This window comes from the organism of the source record quoted next, unplaced genomic scaffold (genome assembly GCF_019419815.1).
Source record: "Pyrus x bretschneideri cultivar Hongxiangsu unplaced genomic scaffold, Pyrus_bretschneideri_v1 Contig14, whole genome shotgun sequence".
Classification (NCBI taxonomy): Eukaryota; Viridiplantae; Streptophyta; class Magnoliopsida; order Rosales; family Rosaceae; genus Pyrus; species Pyrus x bretschneideri.
In genome coordinates, this window is record NW_025999435.1 from 5,704,417 (window position 1) to 5,725,110 (window position 20,694).

The 20,694-nt window shown below is 36.9% G+C and overlaps 1 protein-coding gene across 1 annotated transcript; it reads left to right on the forward strand.

The window, feature by feature from the left end:
- Positions 1-6,564: 6,564 nt before the first annotated feature.
- LOC103927328 lies at positions 6,565-19,857 on the forward strand. The gene is made up of 17 exons (XM_048580036.1): positions 6,565-6,727; positions 6,840-6,906; positions 8,871-10,954; positions 11,035-11,556; positions 11,856-12,005; positions 12,508-12,893; positions 13,240-13,649; positions 13,840-13,892; positions 13,976-14,083; positions 14,166-15,940; positions 16,147-16,255; positions 16,471-16,645; positions 17,315-17,382; positions 17,522-17,634; positions 17,737-18,594; positions 19,279-19,375; positions 19,482-19,857. The coding sequence occupies exons 3-17, from the start codon at positions 8,881-8,883 to the stop codon at positions 19,496-19,498; spliced, it is 6,915 nt and encodes a 2,304-aa protein (XP_048435993.1). The 5' UTR covers positions 6,565-6,727; positions 6,840-6,906; positions 8,871-8,880; the 3' UTR covers positions 19,499-19,857.
- The last annotated feature ends 837 nt before the right edge of the window (positions 19,858-20,694 follow it).

A 20,694-nucleotide genomic window follows, 5' to 3' on the forward strand; every position in this document is an offset into this window, starting at 1 on the left:
TGGCAATGCGCTCGTCAAGAGGGCGTTGATCAAGCTGTCGATGAATCGGAAAGCCCAGGTTGATTCGGTGATTGAGTACTTGAATTCAGGCTGTAGAGCTGAGTCAAGAGAATGACGTTTTGTACGTTGGGAAAGTAGGAAGATGGCAGAGAAGACCAGGAAGACTCTAGAGTATGGTTTGAATAGAGGCATGGGAGAGAATGGTTTCAAGGTCTAGTTTCAAACTAAGAGATGAGTTCGGCGAGAATGGAGGGCAGGTTAGAGAAGATGGTGGTTTTGGTTATTTGAAGGGGTGGAGCCCACTTTTTTTAATTTAATTCTTGACATAAAATTTTATCATTTAAATTTTATTATTTTAAAGGATAAATTACACATAACTACCTCAATTATAGGTCGCACCACAATCTCATACCTCATGTTTTAAACATTGCAATGTCATACCTCAACTTATGAATTTGTTACAATGTTAGACCTCCGTTAGTGATTCCGTTAAATTGGACGTTAAGTAATGATTTGGCAAATGGAGGGCCCATATATTTACTGACGTGGCAGTCAACTTGTGCCATTAGAAAATAAATAAATAAATCATTTAAATAACTAAGATTATATGTCAAAAATTAAATAAAAAGAGTGGGCTCCACTCTCTCTAAATCTCAAAATCCATTGTCTTCTCCGACTGCACTTTGCCTTAGCCGATCTCCCCTCTCACTTGTCTTCATGTACGGCAAGCTCGGAGCCAGCTTCTTCTCCCGCATTACTCTCCAAATCCTTGCACTCCTCCACCATTCTCTCCCACGCATTTGTTCAAGCAAAACCCTACATTCAAACCTGAAACCAAACCTTTAATTGAAACCGTTCTTCTCCCCCACTCCACTAGATTCAATCCCAAATCCAACACCAATCCAATCCCAAACTCTTCCTCAAACCCCTCTGCGCCACTCTGAATCCGAAAACTTATATCATCTTCGATTCCTTGAAGTAGGTATCGGTGTTTTCTGGGTATTCGAGATCAACGATCGCGACAGGAGGTGGGAGTTCAAGGTCTCCTGAGAAAACCCGAAGGAAAGCAGGTAAAAAAGAAGAAAAAATTTCAAAAACTTGATGGTGGTCGGTGGAGAAAGCTTGAGAATTTGGGTGAATTTGAAGAAATTAAATTATGCAAATGGTTTTTTTTATGGTTAAGGTTTTGTTTAGATGGTTCCACTCTTTTGTAAATGATAGATTTAGTGTAAGACAGGTTGATATCTGCAGTGGGGTTTTGGGGAGGTCGGAGACTGAGAAGGGAGATCGGCGAGGGCGGAGTGTAGTCGGAGAAGACAATGGATTTTGTGATTTAAAAGGAGTAGGGTCCACTTTTTTTTTATTTAAGTCTTGACATAAAATTTTATTTTTTTAAATGATTTATTTATTTTTTAATGGCACATTGATTGCCACATCAGCAAAAATATGGGCCCTCTATTTGTCAAATCATCACTTAACAACCAATTTAACAGAATCACTAACGAATGTCTAACATTGCTACAAATTCATAAGTTGAGGTATGACGTTGCAATTTTTAAAACATGAGGTATGAGATTGTGGTGCGACTCATAGTTGAGGTAGTTATGTGTAATTTACCCTATTTTAAATGATATATTTTAGGGTAAAGTACAAAAAACTACCTTAACTATTGGTGTCACGACACTTTCATGCATCATCTTTTAAAATTGACAATGTCATACCTCATCTTTAGAATTTGGTCCAATGTTATACCTTCCATTACTTGGCCGTTTACTTTTCAGTTAAATGTTGACGTGATATGATCCGGATCACATTTTCTATTAAAAAATTATTAAATATTATTAAAAACTAAAAAAAAAATCATTTAATAATTTTTAAATATTAAAATAATAAAGAAAAGTTATAAAAAAAAAAAAAAAACCTTATGTTCGTACCCTCCCCCCCCCTTCCTCTTCTCTTTCTTCTCCCCCATCTTCATCTTCTTCTCCCTTCTAGCCCCCTTCCTCCCAGCAAAAAAGAAGGAGGAAGAAGAAGAAGAAGAAAAAAACCCAAATTTGCAACGAAGAAGAAGAAGAAGAAGAAGAAGAAGAAGAAGAAGAAGAAGAAGAAGAAAAGAAGGAGGAAGAAGAAGAAGAAACAAAAGAAAAAAACCGAAAAAAAAAAAATTAAAACTTGAATCTGCAACCCAGAAGAAGAAGAAGGAAAGAGGAGGAGGAGGAAGAAGAAGAAAAAAAAAACCCGAATTTGCAAAAGAAAAAGGAGGAAGAAGAAGAAGGAGGAGGAAGAAGAAGAAAATTAAAAAAAACCCAAATTTGCAAAAGAAGAAGGAGGAGGAAGAAAAAGAAGAAGAAAAAAAAAAACTCGAATCTGCAAAAGGATGAGGAGGAGGAAGAAGGAGGAGGAGGAGGAGGAAGAAGAAGAAGAAGAAAAAAAAAAACCTGAATCTGCAAAAGAAGAAGGAGAAGGAGGAAGAAAGTGGGATTTTTTTTTTTTTTTTTTTACTTTTCTTTTAATATTTAAAAATTATTATTATTTTTTAGTTTTTAATAATATTTTATTAATTTTGTAATAGAAAGTGGGATCCGGATCAAGCCACGTTATCATTTAACGGAAAAGTAAACGGCCAAGTAATGGAAGGTATAACATTGGACCAGATTCTAAAGATGAGGTATGACATTATCAATTTTAAAAGATGAGGTATGAAAGTGTCGTGACACCAATAATTGAGATAGTTTTTTGTACTTTACCCTATATTTTATAATAAAAAAATTAATGCCTGGCACAAGTAAACTGCCATGTCAGCAAATATATGGGCCCTCCATTTGCCAAATCATCACTTAATGGCCAATTTGATATAATCACTAACGGAGGTATGACATTGCAACGAATTCATAAATTAAGGTATGACATTGCAATGTTTAAAACATGAGGTATGAAATTATGGTGCGACTCATAGTTGAGGTAGGTTTGTGTAATTTACCCTATAATTAATTTGTCTCATCATTATATACTTACCTCAATGAACTAGTGTATCGGTATCCTTCTCATTAGCGAGGCAGTGAGGTGATTAGTACTAATATAATCACTTAGCAAACTAAAACATAATTTTAATTCTTCCAATCATTGACGACTATATGGTTAGTCATCAAGCGGGGCCACAGGTCATGAGTTACATCTAGCCATGTGTCATGACCATCCAATCCAAAGTAGAATAGTTTGGGAACCTATTTGGTTGAAATTACAATGCAATTTGATCATTTTTTTAATTAGATACTCTTAATCACATCGGTATGATTACTTTATGTCAAACCCCTAATACGATTTCTTATGTTATATGATTCAATTGAGATGTATAAGGAATGCCTTCCTTAATCGCACTCGATACTTTGACCAAAGATTCCCAAATCATATGGTAAAATATTCTCCTTCTATTACTAAAGGCTAGAGAACCCTGTTGTACACTCTTATGCCTATGTGAATAACTCAAGAGCCCTAACGATATATAGAACACACCCAAGATAAGGCAAGGTCATGTTGCATCATCAAACGCCGAGTGGCTTATCCATAAGGTAGTCATGGTGTCTAATTAGGTCAGAGGATTACTTGTATTATTGCAACTTTTAAAGTTGATTGCTTGACATGTATATATAACTCCACTCAAGTACTCTTATTTGATCGCATTCAGTGCCTCACTCTTTTTTGATCGCACACTCGACTTGAAATTAGTCATCCTCCCAATTAAGTAGACATAGTATGTGCCGATGCTTTCAGATTATCGATGTCCATTTGATAATCCTATAACTAGGAACAATTTAGGATAAGATAAAAAGCTGAAAGAAGATCTCAACAATCCAACTTCTTTAGATTACCTCTTCCTTTATACATTATCCATGGACGCACTGCTTACACATAAAACAATTGATGAGATAGTCTTAGTCAGTGATCATGCCCCATGACTAGTCAAAGTTGACTAATTGTAGTGTATTATCCTAAGGGATTTCATCTTATCATTGACTTTTAGGGCATACGTCCAACAGTTTGATCAACTATACAAGTTTTAAAAATTCATTGTTTCCGGGTTTTGGAGTTCATTATTCTTTTCCTCAATGCATATACTTTGTTGGTCCAAAATTCAGAAAAGAATTCACTAAATCAAATAAAGAGAATCACATTGGATAGTGGACATGAATAAACTATCAACCAAACAATGTAATCAAGAGTATTGATTTAGAGAATGACTATATTGTATTGTAATTTCAATTGAATAGGTTCTTCACATCTTCTAGTTAGCTTCAGTAGCTATCACACACTACTAGGTGTTAATCATAGCATCTGGAAGCCCTGAGGATTAGCAATACCTAATTTTCATTAAAAGGAGAGTTGAAAGGTAGTTCTAATTTACTATCTTCTCGCTAATTAAAACTTAATGAAGCGTACACTATGTAAAGTAGATATTGAATAAATACAAAGTAGATGAGTAAGTCAATTAAATAGTTTAATTGTTATGACTAGAATTAATTAAAATGTTATGTAGTCAAACAAAAGTTCAAAGATGGCTTAAGTTAGTATTGGGTTTCATGGCTCAATGGGCCTTGAACTATCAAGCCTAACAAGTTAAATGGTTTAACAACTTAAAACTAAAAGCCCAAAAGGCCCACTAACCTTAGTGAGGCGGCCATATGGAGGGCTAGCTAGGGTTTTCTCTTTACTCACTCAAAGGAAATGACTATATAAAGGGAGTTATAGCCTAGGCCTCATTAGGGTTATTGTTTTGAGAAGTTAAAGAAGCATCACTCTCTACAAGGGCAGCCACATAGGGTGGGTGTTGCTAGCAAGGAGAAGCATCACTCCTTGTTGTGGAGACTTAGAGTTCCCATTCTTTTGGGACCTGGAGATCCAATTCAAATCAACCAACAAGATGCAAGGAAAGCAAAGAAATGAAGACCCTCATTTTGGGTGATTAGCCTTTGCAAATGTAAAGAGGTTCCTCAAAGGTATGAAGAGCAATCTTCCATTTTTCTTATTCAATTTTGAATTGAGTTTTGGTTCACCGTCTACTAGGCTTTGAAAGTTGTGGGTAAAATATTGGATTTTAAGTTTACGTCAACTAGATTTTGCATTCAATCGAATTGCAAGATGCACGTGTTACTCAAATGATCTTCATTTAGAAAAAAATTTCCTTCATAAGGGAGTTTAGAGTTTCTTGTTTAGATAAAGGGGATAATGTATCTTTACTTAGCTATAAAGTATATATTTGTCAAATTTTAGAAAAGACAAAGACAAAGACAAATTCGACAAATTTTTTATTATTTTTAAATACGATTAAAATTCGAATTTATTAATAAAAATACGATAAATTCAAATGAAACAATCAGAATTGCTTTTGGATCTAGCGATTCAGCTCCAAATAGGAAGTGCCGAGTTGACTCAATGATAAAATCACTGTGACTTGTGCAGACAAGAGATGGGGGAGAGAGATGATGGCCGAGAGAGACAGAAGTGAGGTGGGATTGTGAAAACCTACCTACAAAGCTGAATTTTGTCGACGTCTTATATTGTTTTTGAGTTTTTTCAAACTTATGTTTTATTAATCCCTCCTTAAAATTATAAAAAAAAATAAAAAATTAGATAAGATTTGAGATTTCCAAAACCCACCGCTTAATCCAACCAACCCTTTTAATCTCTCACCCAAACTTAAATTACAAAAAAATTTATAACATTAGTACATTACACACTACAAAATTAATAAAAATTAAAATCTCAAAGGGGTAAAACAAATGTAGCATCTAATGTTGAACGACACAACCCAATCTATTCGTTTTCAATGACCTGATGCTTTTTAAATTGAACACGTTATTTTTGTATAACAACGTGTTGTGTACGACTCTTTTTGAAGTTATAAAAAGTAACTACTGCACCTTCTATTTTCATTATAGTATAGTAGAATATTACCATTAAATATAGGGAACTTTAATAAAAAGCTCCCGTTACTGTTTATTTTAACAAAAAATCACATTTTTACTATAAAAAGCTAATCATGATACTATTCACTTTACCCTTTATTTTATCCTTATCGTTACAATTCAAAATTTTCAAACCATTTTTATTAATTTTCTTTTAAATATATCTTAAATCTAGAATTTTACCATGGATTCGTTTTCATTCTTTTATCACACTAAGAATTATCTGAATAAATATATAGTGTAGTACTAGATAAAAGGATAAATTCATCATGTAGATAGGTAGAAGGAGATAATTTTACTTATATAGCCTTTTGCATCAACCAACTCCAGACACGTGTCAAGATCTTTTGAATTTTGCAACTCGACCCATATGTCACACAACGCCCCTCCAAATCCCATCATCACCGTCCGATTAGGATAACCCAATTGCCTGTGAGCCAATTACACATACCCGGCTGGTAATCTGAGTCTAACCCTAGAATCATTCGTCAAATCAAGTCATGAGAAGCCACGTGTCAATTCCATACTGCCATACCTGTCAGATTTCAGCTAATGTACGAAAATGCCCTCGGTTAAACCATTTTTCCGTTTTTTATTTTGAATTTTGCAAATTCGGTCAGCCAACACTCTCTCTCTCTCTCTCTCTCTCACACACTCTTTGTGCATCTTCTCTCTCTTCGTGCAAGTCTTTCTCACTCTTCTCCTGTAGCTTCGTCGATTTCGCCGGAACCCTAATTCTATCCGCCGGGAACTCGAAGACTCCGGTATCAACTCCGACGGGTTTTCCATTTCGTTTGTTAGGGTTTCAATTTTCCTTGCTGACGGGTGAGGAGTGAGTGTGATTGAGAGACTAACGCTTAGGGTTTTGGCTTGCAGATGACCGTACAATTGGGGAACAGTTGAGAGATCAAAGGGGCTGGATTTCTTCACCGGATGGAGGGAGGTAGCGTCTCTAGACTTCTTACTTCTTCTGGTACTGTTCATTTCCTCTTTTTTGGTTCTGTAAACAGCTAGGCTATCTGTGTAAAATTAGGCCAAAGTAGTTCCTTGGTATGCTTCGAAATGGTGAGTTTTAATTAAAAAATTCGTGCTTTTTTTCTTCGTTTTTGTATTCGTACTTGGAGCTAATCAGAAATGCTGAAGGTTTAATCTTTGAAATTTCTTTATTAGTTTATCATTAATTGTGTGTAATTTATTTATTACTTTTGTACAATCTTTTAAGGTATCATTCAGCTTATTCTTGCTTTTTGTACACAAAGCTGGATTTTGCCAAGGAACATGCATGTTTCGGAAATTGAAAACAGCTGAATGCATGGTTGTGAGTTTAGTACACATTTTTAAGAATTACCGCAACTGGCTCTTCTTAGTAATCAATAACTGTTCGACATATGGAAACCTATTCTTGAATGTAGATTTTGTGTTCTGCCATACCTTTACCTTTTATTTACAGGATTTCTCAAGGTCAGTGACCATTGCATATCTTCAGTTGTTCCTTTATAAACTTTTCATTAATTTTTTTTCATTACAAGTACATAATTCCCTCCTGACTTATAAAATAGTAAGAGAATGTGAACATTTATTCTTGTACAAATTGAATATTACTTTTTGCGTTTATGGAGGGAGTGATGGATAGATTCTTTATCTTTCCCTCTTACAGATGAGCCATTTAATCTATAATTCTACTTGCTCTCCAAATTAGAATCTTGGGAAATCATCACTCAAAATAGTATGCTAGGATTGATGTCTTTGTGGTTTTAATGTGATTTTCTGTATAGATCAGTTACATATGATGTGCAATTATTTTCTTAAGTTTTTGGTTGTAGTTGATGAGATATCCCATTTTATGAAAAGTGCCTTGACCTCCATTTTTATTTGTCTTTTTTTTTTTTTTTTTTGTATTATATGTTTTTAATTTTATAGGAATTTCTTAAAAACTGCACTTAAGAATCTGGTCAAGTGGAACTTCATTTGGTCTACCAATGAAGGGTTCTTAACATATTAAGAGTTCCACTGGCTTAAAATTTATTGGCATGGAATTTATATCGCTATTAAAATGTATATATGTCATGAGTACATTTATACTGGCCTTATTATACTATAATTTATTAAATTTTTTAGAAAAGCTGATTTAAAAAAAAATGGAGCATTAGGTAACTGTCCATTACTGAATGTCGAATTTTAATTTTTTTTTTAAAAGATTATCTTTCTACTACTTTACCCCTATAATATTAAATTGTAGCGTTGATTTATTTAAGCAAGGGTATTACCTGGTATTATGTAAGCTTTACCCTTTTTGCCTTCTCGCTTTATAAATAACTTTCTATTGTTCTTGTGCAAAGCATGATATGACAATCTTGTTTACTGTACAAAACTTTTATGTTTCATTTTTTTATTGATATCTCACATCATTGTTTGAATTGATTGAGGTTTTTGTTGGTTTTGTGTGGTTGTTGTATGTTTGCATTATCTCTTGTATATCATTTCATTTTTGTATAATTCACAAAATAATGTTCATAGTGTTTTTTTATTTTTTATTTTTCTCAATTTTAAAGTTTATAAATTGTTGAAATTCAGGTTGTGAGTGTCATGGATACAGTTTGCAAACTGTCTGACTTAATTTAAAAAAAAAATTATGACTTTGAACACAATTGATGATAAATGGTTAATGGGCTATGACTTGCTTTGCGATGATTATCTGTTTGATGAGCAAAGGGATGTAGGGATTGAGATTCTTTTCCCTGGTAGTGATTACTTTTTAATGATTGTACTTGCTATTTACTTATTCTGCAAGATGGTGGTTGCAAAGCTTGAATATTTGGTCTATATACTTGCACATATTGTTGTCTATCTCGATTTAGCTATTTGTTTTCTTTGTACTCTCTCCCCCTGATTGCTGTTCTATTTTAGGGATACACCCATGGATTATGATGACAATGATTTTCAAAGCCACAATGTTCATTTAGCTGGTGAAGGGAGTACTAATTGTCCTCCAGTTTTACAGCCATATGCTCTTCCCAAGTTTGATTTTGATGATAGCCTTCAAGGGCATTTGAGGTTTGATAGTTTGGTTGAAACCGAGGTTTTTCTGGGCATTGAGAGTAACGAACCTAACCACTGGATTGAGGATTTCTCTCGTGGGAGTAGTGGGATAGAGTTTAGTTCCACTGCAGTAGAATCTTGCTCTATATCAAGGCGCAACAATGTTTGGTCTGAGGCCACTTCCTCAGAATCTGTTGAAATGCTATTAAAATCTGTTGGGCAGGAAGAAATTGTTCCCTCTGAGACAATTTTTGAGGAATCAGATGCCTGTAAGGAACTGAATTACTTAACTGAGCAGATGGAGCCTAACTTGGATAATGATCATAAGATTCTTTCCCAAACGGGGAATGTTACAGTTCTACGGCCTACATTACAGCAGGAGGAGACGTCTGAAAACCTTTCTAGCTTAAAGGATGTAGGAGTAGATCAGCTTCGTGTTGATGATTCACAAACCCGTGAAGGTAAATTATTAGTTGATGGAAATTCAAATAACTTGGAAACAAATGATCTTAGTGGAAAGGACACCATGCATGTAAGTGAAGGGAGTCCTTTTGCTGATGGGAAATGCAAAGGTGTAAATCAGATGGAATTGGAATATGTGGTTGATGAACCTCCAGATAAAAAAGTAGATTCCTCTGCTTCAGGAATGCAAGTTGATAATATGATATCTGTGGAAATTATTAATACAAGTGATGAGTTGAGTAACAAAGATGTCCAAGATAATTTAAAAGATATCACTGAAGAGGATCCAGTCGGTCATGTGTTGAGCATAGAGGCTCAACATGTGAATGAAAAAATAGTTGAAAAGGCTACCTGTTATTTGGAAAACCCTCATTGTTCATCGTTTGAGGTGGAGTCTGTGGAAGGAGGAATTGCTAATCAAGAAAATGTTATTAGTGTGGAGGAACCGTTGGATATGATACTGCAAGAGGATTCTGACTTACATGCCCTGGGTGAATGCAGTGACAGGGAAATCTCTGGAGTTGATGCTGACACCAAAAACTGTGAAAATGTGGTCTTGTTTAAAGGCATAGATACTGGTGGTGATCAATCAGAACCAAACACACAGAGCTTATCACCTAGGGCCTATGAAAATAAGACTAGCTGTGCAGTTGAGACTAGCAACAAAAATGCTGAAATTTCTTCAAGTCTAGATCCTGTGCTGAAAGGGGATTCTGACTTACATATACCGGATGGATTCAGTGACAGGGAGTGCTCTGAGGTTCCTGCTGAGACCAACAAATGTGAAGATGCAGTCTTGCTTAAAGATATGGGTACTGGTGGTGATCATTTTAAATTGAACACGCATGATGTATCACCAATGGTTAACATAGGCGATGATAGGTATGCAGTTGAGGTCACCAACAGCAATGCTGGTATTTCTTCAACTCTAGATCCTAAACTGAAGGTGGATTCTGGATGGAGTAGCTCCAAGATGAATGCGTTAGAAAGTGGTTTCCAACCAGATAGTGGGACTTTGGTCAGAACATCCGAGGCTTCGATTGAGGAAAATGATGTCTCTAAGGATGGAAGTAATGAAAATAGGGAAGTTCATTGTAACTTGACTGCAACATCTTCTTCAGTTGAAGTATTTAGTGAAGCACATGTAACTGGATCTTCTAAAAGTCCTCATGATGCTTTTGGAATTTCTGGAGAGAAATTGAATGCGCATGAACATGTATCACTTTCTATTCTTGAGGAGTCAACTCAAATGTGTGATGATAATAAAGTTTACGGAGAAGGCGATGTTGGTGATGGACCTGATGGTAACCTGGATCTCCCTTCCGGTGAAATGGATAGTAGACAATTGCTCAATGAGTCGAATAGTAAAGATTTGAAGTTTGATGGATCTGTTGTTAAGGGATCTGGATCCTCGCCGTTGTGTGAAGGTAGCACAGATAAAGAGCTGATTGTTCCAATCCTAACACATGAAACTGATGGTAATGAACCAGGTATGTTATGAAGTTGAAACTTTGAATGGAAATAAATTCAAATCCATTAAATATACTAACTTGGATTCTTTCTCTTGCAGCGGCCAACCTTTCCCTGGAAGATTCGAATTTGGCTTCTTGTGGCACCACGAATGCTGCTCCCTTGTCTTCAGGAAATGGTGTAGCCAGCGATATTGTTAGCCACTCAGAGGTTCAAGCAGCACCTTCTTCTGCTGCGGGATCACACTGTGACAAAAAAGAAGAAACTGCCAATGAAATGACTAAAGATGCAAGTTTTTCATGTGTAGTGCCACCTCCTTCTGTAGAAACTGGGCTAGTTTCTGTTTCCGAAGCAGAAAAAGGTGTTTCTGGACAGTCGTCGTGCAAAACAGTTGATCAGTCTCTGCCTGTTACAGACAGTTGCAGTACAGAGTGCCAAAACGAACCACAAAATGCAGTTGCTAATGAAGTTAGCAAGAGAAACACAAATGAGAGGGAAGTTGCTTCAGATCAGTGTGAATCTTCTGCAAAAGAGGGTGGTGGTGCTGAAGCTATTGTCTTTGGAAAACAGGATGGCTCAACCATAAAAGAGAGTTCTGAAATGGCATCTGCAAATGTAACAGGTGAGAGTTTTATGTTCACTGGTCATCATCCTTTTTCCTTTTTACGTATCATCTCTTGCCGCTTTAAGTTATGTGCATTCAACTTGTCTTCCTGGGGCCTGATCTTTTTTCACAAGTTAGGAATGCTAATAGTGTGGCTTGAACCTCAGACTTCCTGGATATAACTGCAATGTCTAACTTACAGGCGTCCCTTCTTTTGCTCTTGCTATTGTTTGTGTTTCATGAAATAAAAGTTTTGTCCTTGCTCTTTCTCTCCATTTGTGTATTGACGTTTAAGAATGATTTTTTCTATTATGCAGAACCAATTATGGATTCTGACACGCTGACTGGGCCTTCAACATTGGTAGAAGTGTGTGGTGGTACTGCTAAAAATGTAATGAAAGACACCGACACTTCTGAAGTATCTCAGGATAAGACTTCTGCAGAGGCTATTATGCCCAGCATTAATTGTGAGTAATTTAATTTGATTAATCTTGAATGAGTTGTCAAATAACAAAAAAGATAAACCTTAAGTGAATGTAGTGAACCTTCACATTTTGATTCTTTGTGATACTGTAACGAGGCTATTGCAGATAGAATGGCTTTGAGGCACATTGGTAGTTGTAAGTCATTTTTCATTCTGTTTCTATTGGTGGCTCCAACTCATGATTTTTTGGCTTTGAGTGTTTATGGGAAGAGATGCTAATGTTGGATAAGATGTATTAGATTTTTTTAATTTGAACTTTTTGCAAGTTGAAGACTTTAGTTTTGAGGGTTGGTTTCAAATTGCCTGTTTGGATCAGATAGAAGAGAACATATAAATGAAATGCTTGGGATTTAATAAGATTGTAGCAGGAGTGATATGCAACACTGGAAAAATAGTTCTTTTTTACACCCACTGTTGTTACTTCCAATTCATTTTGGCTTTTTCTTTTTGTTTTTCTTTTCTGATTGTTATATTTTGTTTTGCAGGTGACACTTCTATGATTTGTGAAGCTTCTATTTGTTCTGCTTCTTTGCCTGAATCTCATGCTAGGTTTGTTGCGCCAGAAAGTGATTTAAGTTCTGTTGGTCCAAACAAAACTGATTGTGGTCCGACGAAGGTTGTTGAAACAATTGAGCTTTCTGAGACTAAACATGAATCAGGTGATATCAAGGGGCCGAAAAATCTGAGTGCCCCAGTTTCGGACAGTGTTAGGGATGGTGACAATCATTCTCCTAATTCCTGGAATCCAAAAGGAAATGATGCCTCTAAGGATTTGAGAAATGGCACTTCGGATGTGAGTTTATTTACAGATTTGCTGAAAGGGGAAGCTGCCAACAACTTGCAGCCCGTTCCTGCTATTATACCTCCCAGAGTATTATTTATAACCTTATTGTTGTTTATGTTTATACTAAATAATACTTGTGTCTTTGATCATTTTATCTCTTGACATATACATTACTTTTGGGGATAAATATATACGCTTATTTCTGGCCATAAGTATGTACATTTATAGTTATAAATGTGCTCTGATTTCAACATTTCAATATTCCGATTTAGAGTTATTTTGCAGATCTCATGTCTTTGATAGTTTATATTTGTTAATAGATGTATTTGTTTTAGGGGATTGGGGCATGCTAGCTATAGATATATACATGTATAGTTATTGATATGTCTTTACACCGATTTTCAATTTTCTGATTTAGAAATACTTTTTGAAGTTAGCAGAGGTGTCTATTCAAAATTCTGGTTCAGGCCAGCTGGATGCAAAAATCTCACAAGCTGCACGGGGTGCTTCCAAGGGTACCCCTGAACGGAAAACAAGGCGAGCATCTAGCAAGGCAACAGGTAAACAGAGTGCTAAGAAGGGAAGTGTGCAAGCAAGAGGGGACAGATCGAGCAGTGTGTCCCAAAACCAATCTGGAATTTTCCAGCTTGTGCCACCTAGTGAGACAAAGGCCTATGGGCATGTGGATGGTTCTGTTAAACCCTTTTCTGTTCTTACTACTCCCACATCTAGTTTGCCAGATCTAAATACTTCTGCTCCACCATCTGTAATATTTCAACAGCCGTTCACTGACTTGCAGCAAGTGCAATTACGTGCTCAGATCTTTGTTTATGGTGCTTTAATGTGAGTCTTGTTGCTTAATGTATATTTCTTGTACCAATGTTTATTTTTTGGGGCTTTTATCATAAATTGGAATTACATATATTACCAAATGTTGAATGCATTAGTCACCGTCTATTTTACTCAGAAGTTCAGAGAAATTTCATTTCGAGACGGTAAATAAAACATGTATCTCTTTTAATTTTCTCTTCAGTCAAGGATTAGCACCTGAAGAAGCTTATATGGTGTCAGCATTTGGGGGACATGGTAAGTTAATTTGTTCTCTATATCCTATCGTTTCACTATTGCTACAAATGTTTAGTAACTCTGAAATTATGTTCTTTTATTAGATGGTGGAGGGGGCATGTGGGAGAATGCCTGGCGGGTGTCCATAGAGAGGCTACACAGTCAAAAGTCTACTCCGGTTAATCCAGAAACACCTTTGCAATCACGTTCTGGTACTTTCTATCATTTTAAGCTGTTTGATTCTCTGTTGATTTGATCTAGTGTCTAACTGTACTTCAGACCTGACGTTTACAGGTTCTAGGGCTCCTGACCAAGTAATTAAACAAGGTGCATTCCAGAGTAAAGGTATTCCCTCACCTCTTGGTCGACCCAGCACGAAGGGCACTCCACCAATGGGTAGCCCAATGATACCTATTTCATCACCGCTTTGGAGTATTTCTACCCCTGTTTGTGAGGGCCTGCAATATAATTATCAGCAGGCACTCAATCCATTGCATCCTTTCCAAACACCACCAATAGGGAACATATTTGGGGGCCATAATACTACGTGGATTCCTCAGGCCTCCTTTCGGGGTCCCTGGCTTGCTTCTTCACAGTCTTCTGCGGCTCAAGCCAGTACCCTTTTTTCAGCATTTCCTAGTACAGAAGCAGTGCAGTTGACTCCTGTAAAAGAAACATCTCTGCCACAATTGCCTAGTATGAAGCATGTTTCCTCTGGTCCTTCTGCCCAGACTGGGGGCCCAACTAGTACTTTTGCAGGGGCGTCTCCAGTGTTTGACCCAAAAAAGGTGTTAGCATCACAGGGCGAGCATTCTGCTGACCCTAAGCCTAGAAAAAGAAAAAAGACTTCAACTTCCAAGGATCATGTTCAGGTTACTATGCAAGCTCGATCTCAACCCGAGTCAGTTACTATGCAAGCACAATCTCAACCCGAGTCAGCTTTAACACTTGCTGGTAGTAGTAGTCTGTCTACATCTGTTGCCATCTCAACCCCAAGTACCATTGTGTCTAAGACCATGCCAGAAAAATTGATTATGTCTGTGTTTCCGATGCCTTCCACTGGCCACCTCAAAAAAGCAGATCAGGATTTGGAGCAGAGGGCAACTTTATCAGAGGAGACTCTTAGTAAAGTTAAGGAGGCCAGGCAACAGGCAGAAGAAGCTGCTGCTTACGCTGCTGCAGCTGTTAGTCACAGCCAAGAAATATGGGATCAGTCGGATAAGCAAAAAAATTCCAGATTGATATTAGACGTCGAAGCTAAGTTGGCATCTGCTGCTGCAGCTGTAGCTGCTGCGGCTGCTGTAGCGAAGGCAGCAGCTGCAGCTGCCAATGTTGCATCAAATGCTGCATTACAAGCAAAATTGATGGCTGAAGAAGCCTTGGTTTCATATAATGATGGTAATGCAAGCCAAAGTATAAGAATGGCTACTCCAGTGCCCATTTTAAGGGGTGAAGATGGAACAAATAGTTCAACTTCGATCCTTGTTGCTGCTAGGGAGGCTGTTAGAAGGAGAGTTGAAGTTGCATCTGCAGCCTCAAAGCGAGCTGAAAATATGGATGCTATTGTAAAAGCTGCTGAGCTGGCAGCAGAAGCTGTATCACAAGCTGGAATAATTGTTGCTATGGGTGATCCTTTGCCATTGAGTCAGTTAGTAGAAGCTGGTCCAGAGGGTTATTGGAAAGTACCTCAATTTTCTTCAGGACTGGTTATGAAATCCAGTGGCATGTCAAGAGAACAGTCAAATTTAGGTACTGTTGGAGAAGATGCTGATACTTCTACTAGGGGTTCTAAAGATAGACAATCAGATAAGCATGAAGCACAGTCGACTGCACATGAGAAGTCACCTATTCTGAGAGAGGTAAATAAGGAATCAATGGATGATCAATTGAGGCGGGGTGTAGGAACCACGGGGTTTGATACAGTCATTGAAAAGGGGTCAATAGGACCAAAAGGCCGCAATGTTTCTGAGATCATATCAAGCTCTGCTTTGATTACTGTCGAGAATGATTTTGAAAAGGAAGCAGAAGCATCTGAAGAAAGCAGCATCAAGGAGGGTTCTCTAGTAGAGGTATGAAGCTGAGGTGTGATCTGATATGGTTTGGAGTTTTTTTTTTTTTTTTTTTTTTTTTCCCCTCAAAAAAATAGAGATTAGCTTTTTTCCGTTCACTGGACTGTTTACAGCAGTTTATATGTTCATGTGCCATCTTTCTTGTGAAGCTTGGCATTTCAATGTGCTTTATGGCCGTAGCATAAAATTGACTTGTTTTCTTTTAGGTTCTCAAAGATGGGGCTGGATTTGGAGAAGCCTGGTTTACTGCTAAGGTATTGTGTTTGCAGGATGGAAAAGCCTGTGTGTGTTACACTGAGCTTCAGTCAGATGAAGGTATACCACCTCAACATGCCTTGCCTCATGTTGGTGTTACTGGTTTTCTTTTAAGTGATAATTTCATGTTGACCGTTTATCATTAGGAGTTTGTTTGGTTGGATGCATTTTGTTAATCATATATTTCATAAATAGAACTCTTTGTTATTAAGATGTTATGCCTATTGCTTGTGCACGGTCACTTACACACTTGGTTTCTCATCTACTTGGTTCAGGGAAACTGCAGGAATGGGTGGCACTTGAAGGTGAAGAAGATAAGCCACCAAAGATACGAATTGCCCGCCCTGTTACTGCTTTGGGACACGACGGAACAAGGAAAAGGCGCAGAGCAGCGATGGCGGATTATACTTGGTCTGTTGGAGATAAAGTTGATGCATGGATACAGGAGAGGTAAGCGCAAGTTATAAAATTCAAAAAAATTGATTGCTCTTGCAGATAATCTTGCTAGAGAAATTTTTATATGAAGATTAATATAATTGTACTGCCTGCAATTTCCTTTAGCATGCACAAAAAGATTTAGGGCTTGTTTGGAACTGCTTTTAAAATGGCTTAAAGCGCTTTATGTGAAAATGTTTTTGGAATCAATCTTTAGTGAAAATGCCAGTTAATCATGAAAAAGTGCTTGAAGTGCTTCCTAAATAAGCACATAACCGGTGCTTCTTGCAGGAAGCGCTTTTAAAATCTAAAAACATTTTCTCTAAATGCACTTTCAGTCATTTTAAAAGTACTTCCAAATGAGCCCTTATATTTTGTGAGTTGCTTTTTCCATTACTAGATGAATTTTGCTTTGCAACTCTCCTTTATTTGGATATACATTCCCTACATCTTTCTTCACTATCTTAAGCATGCCTAGTCTTGGGTTTCAGAGCAACTTGGTAGTGTTGATATATTAGATATTAGTGCATTTGGTGGTTGCAAACTCGCATTCAGTCTTACTATTTTTCTTGCACTAACTGTGATTTTGATTCTGTTTTTCCATTTTCCACATCTATTTTTTGGACTTTTCAGTTGATATTATCCCATTTGCAACACATTACGTGTATTTACTTATTTTTTCAGCTGGTGGGAAGGAGTTGTCACTGAGAAAAACAAGAAAGATGAAACTATATTAACTGTCCACTTTCCAGGTGTGTATGAATTGTTATTACTGTTATTTTCTTGGGTGGGGTTGCTTTCATTAAGTCACTTCATCTAAATGCTTCCTACTGTACTATTTGAAACTTACTGTTAGTTGATTGGATACTCTCCTGTTATGAATTCTTACAGCTCAAGGGGAAAAGTCAGTTGTTAAAGCTTGGCATCTTCGGCCTTCTCTCATTTGGAAGGATGGCAAATGGGTTGAATGGTTTAGTGTGCGAAATGACACCTCCTTCCTTGAGGTACTATGTTTATATAGCTTCATGCTTTAATATCATATGATTGTTGAAAACTTCTCAAGTCAATTTTATTTCTATTTTACTGATGTGCAATTTGATGTTCAGGGTGATATGCCTCAGGAAAAGCGACCCAAATTGGGCAGTCCTGCAGTGGAAGGCAAAGGGAAGGATAGCACATCAAAAGGCATTGATGTTGTTGACTCAGGGAAACCTGTAGACCCAAGGTTACTGAATTTATCTGCAAATGAAACAGTATTTAATATGGGTACGAATACGAGAACTGAGAATAAGCTTGATGCAACCAGAACAATTCGAACAGGGTTGCAGAAGGAAGGATCAAGGGGGGTTGTTTTTGGTATTCCCAAGCCTGGAAAGAAGAGAAAATTCATGGAAGTTAGCAAACATTATGTGGAAAATGAGAGTAACAAGACTAATGAAACTAGTGATTCGGTGAAATTTCCGAAATACTTGATGCCTCAAGGATCCCGTGGATTGAAAAATACATCTAAAATTGACAAGAGGGAAAAACAAGTGGCAGAATCCAAGCTAAAGGGTCTGAGATCTGGAAAGCTGCAAAGTTTGTCAGGTAAATCTGCCGCACAGAAGGACAACCTCTTAACAGATGCACGCAGTGCCTCTGATGGTTCAAGTGAAATGGACAATACAGGAAAGATCAAAGATTCTGTAAACCGTGCCGAGGGTTTATCTGGAAAGCATACCCTATCACAAACAACACAGGGCCAAATTGAATTTTCTTCACTAGCTCCATCATCTGATTCTTCATTTAAGAAAGTCTCCACTTTAACTGCTAAATCTCGGGCAAACAAAGGAAAACTTGCACCTGCTTTTGGAAGGTTGGGTAAAATTGAGGAGGGCAAAGTGTTTAGCGGAAATCCGGCAAAGTCGACTGCTGAAGTTGTTGAGCCTCGTAGATCAAATCGCAGAATTCAACCTACATCAAGAGTAAGCATTTAGATATATTTTGGTCTCTGTTTTGCATCTAGATGCTTTTTCGTTTGTTACGATAAACATCGTGGTAAATGGTTTATCAAGTCTTTAGTCTGATTATATCTCAATCTGAGGATGGTTCCCTTGGTTATCTGCTACTTTGATTTAAAGTTGGTGATGTTACAGCAGAACTTGTACAGGATGTTATTGGAAGTTGAATTGCTAATTGTAGTGTAGGTTTGTAAAATTATTAGTAAATTGGAAAAATCATTTCTACAACTATTAAGTTTTATACAAAAACACTTAAGCGGTCAAATTTAAAAAAAAAAAACCCCATCCATCAACTTGTCATGCGCTAATTGATTGATTGCTGTGAAATTCTTTTGGTGCCCTTCTCTTGTTACAAAGTAAGCTGGGTTGTTTCCCTCAAGTATTGAGTTTGAAGTGCTTTCGAAAGTGCTATGTTATCAAGGGCTTGCATGTAAAATGCCCCTAAATTTTCTTCCAACATCTCTCTGATTTAAGAAAATTGTAGTTACTTTTATTGTTCATATTAAAACATTTTCCTTCACTCGTTGGTATCCATGTACAACATTTATGCTAGTTTTGTTGCTTGTTCACTCGTTGGTATCTATGTGAACATTCTCTTATTTTATATTCAAAACTGTAAATCTGAGATGATCACATTGTTGGCCACAGCTACTAGAAGGACTGCAAAGCTCGTTGATCATCTCAAAGATTCCTTCTGTTTCACATGACAAGGGCCACAGAAGTCAGAACCGGAATGCCTCTAAAGGTTAAATTTTATCCCCCGGGGTTTTTTTCTCTGCGGATAATTTGCAGCACATATGTTCTTGTTTTTGTGAATGTGATTGTGTTTTCTGACTCTTTGATTGTGACAGGGAATAACAATGGTTAGGAGCAGCTCTGCAAATGATGGATTCCAGTCTGAGGATCGTCAATTATTGGATGACCAGGCCAACATGTTCGTGCGTAGTTGTGTATATTGATCATAGAGGAGGATAAGCGTAGGGATGGAAATTCTTGCTTCCTTGATTTTGGTCAGTCATAAAATGTAGTCGGTAGATGTTTATAGCCATTTTAGTTTACAAATTATGGTTTCCGTAGGTGGTCTTTCGCCCAGATAGGTTGTATATGGAAAATTATCCATTTAGTTTGGCTTGTAATGCAAGGAAGGATTTCAGATGATTAATCATATAACCTGTTACTGTTTTGTCCATTTGGATATTTAATATTATGTCATCTCATTCGTCGACATTATGCATAGCATGGTTATAATCTGGCTAAAATATTTATTGTTCCAACCATTCAATGCTACGTAGTATTGAAGAAAAATCCGATTTCTCTGTCGAAGTTTCGATGTTTGAGCTCTATTTTTCTAGTCCAGGTTGAATTCATACAGCAGTCTGAGTAATGCTCCTTCAGACTTCATCAAGAGAAGCAGTTGCATGCGCAAAGAGGGAGCTAGATCTTATAATATTCTTTTGTTTTTAGTTTATACATGCAACTGTTTCAATCTTTTGTTTTTATTCTTGGTATCAAATCCAAGATTAAAGTAACCATACGTTCTTTGGTCATCAGGTGACCGAGAGAATATTTTTTGTAAACGTACATCACTTGGCAGATTGGCAAGAGATATGGTATTGAACTTACTTTCTCTTGTTACATTGGAGAGAATAGGACTCTGAACCTTCCATTACCCTGTTCTTACTCGTCATTTGAGCAAAAGGCAGGCCGTTGAATTGCAACTTTGGGTGTACGGGTATATGTTCTTAGACAATAGAACTGCAAGATGCTACTCAAGTTCTTTTGGTAGCCTAAATATCTCATTGAGAATCGATGACATGTTTACTGAAAAGTTGAAGAACTACGAACCAGTATGAGAATGAATGTCACAAGGATATACGAGGTAAACAAGCTCTCGTTATTCCATAAATGATTTTCCAGGTATGTCATACTCTAAATCAATGTGAGACGAACTTTCATTACTTGGAAATAAATGCACGATATGACATAAATGAGAATGACAGGAATTCCTGCAAGTTATCGTAACTTTAAAGAAGAGATTAGTTAGGAACTAGACACAACCTATCC

Coding starts and splice junctions, on each gene's coding strand:
- LOC103927328 (XM_048580036.1), top strand. CDS start 8,881: ATGGATTATGATGACAATGATTTTCAAAGCCACAATGTTCATTTAGCT. Junction 16,256..16,470: donor TGAGCTTCAGTCAGATGAAG/GTATACCACCTC, acceptor TACTTGGTTCAG/GGAAACTGCAGGAATGGGTG. Junction 18,595..19,278: donor GAATTCAACCTACATCAAGA/GTAAGCATTTAG, acceptor TGTTGGCCACAG/CTACTAGAAGGACTGCAAAG.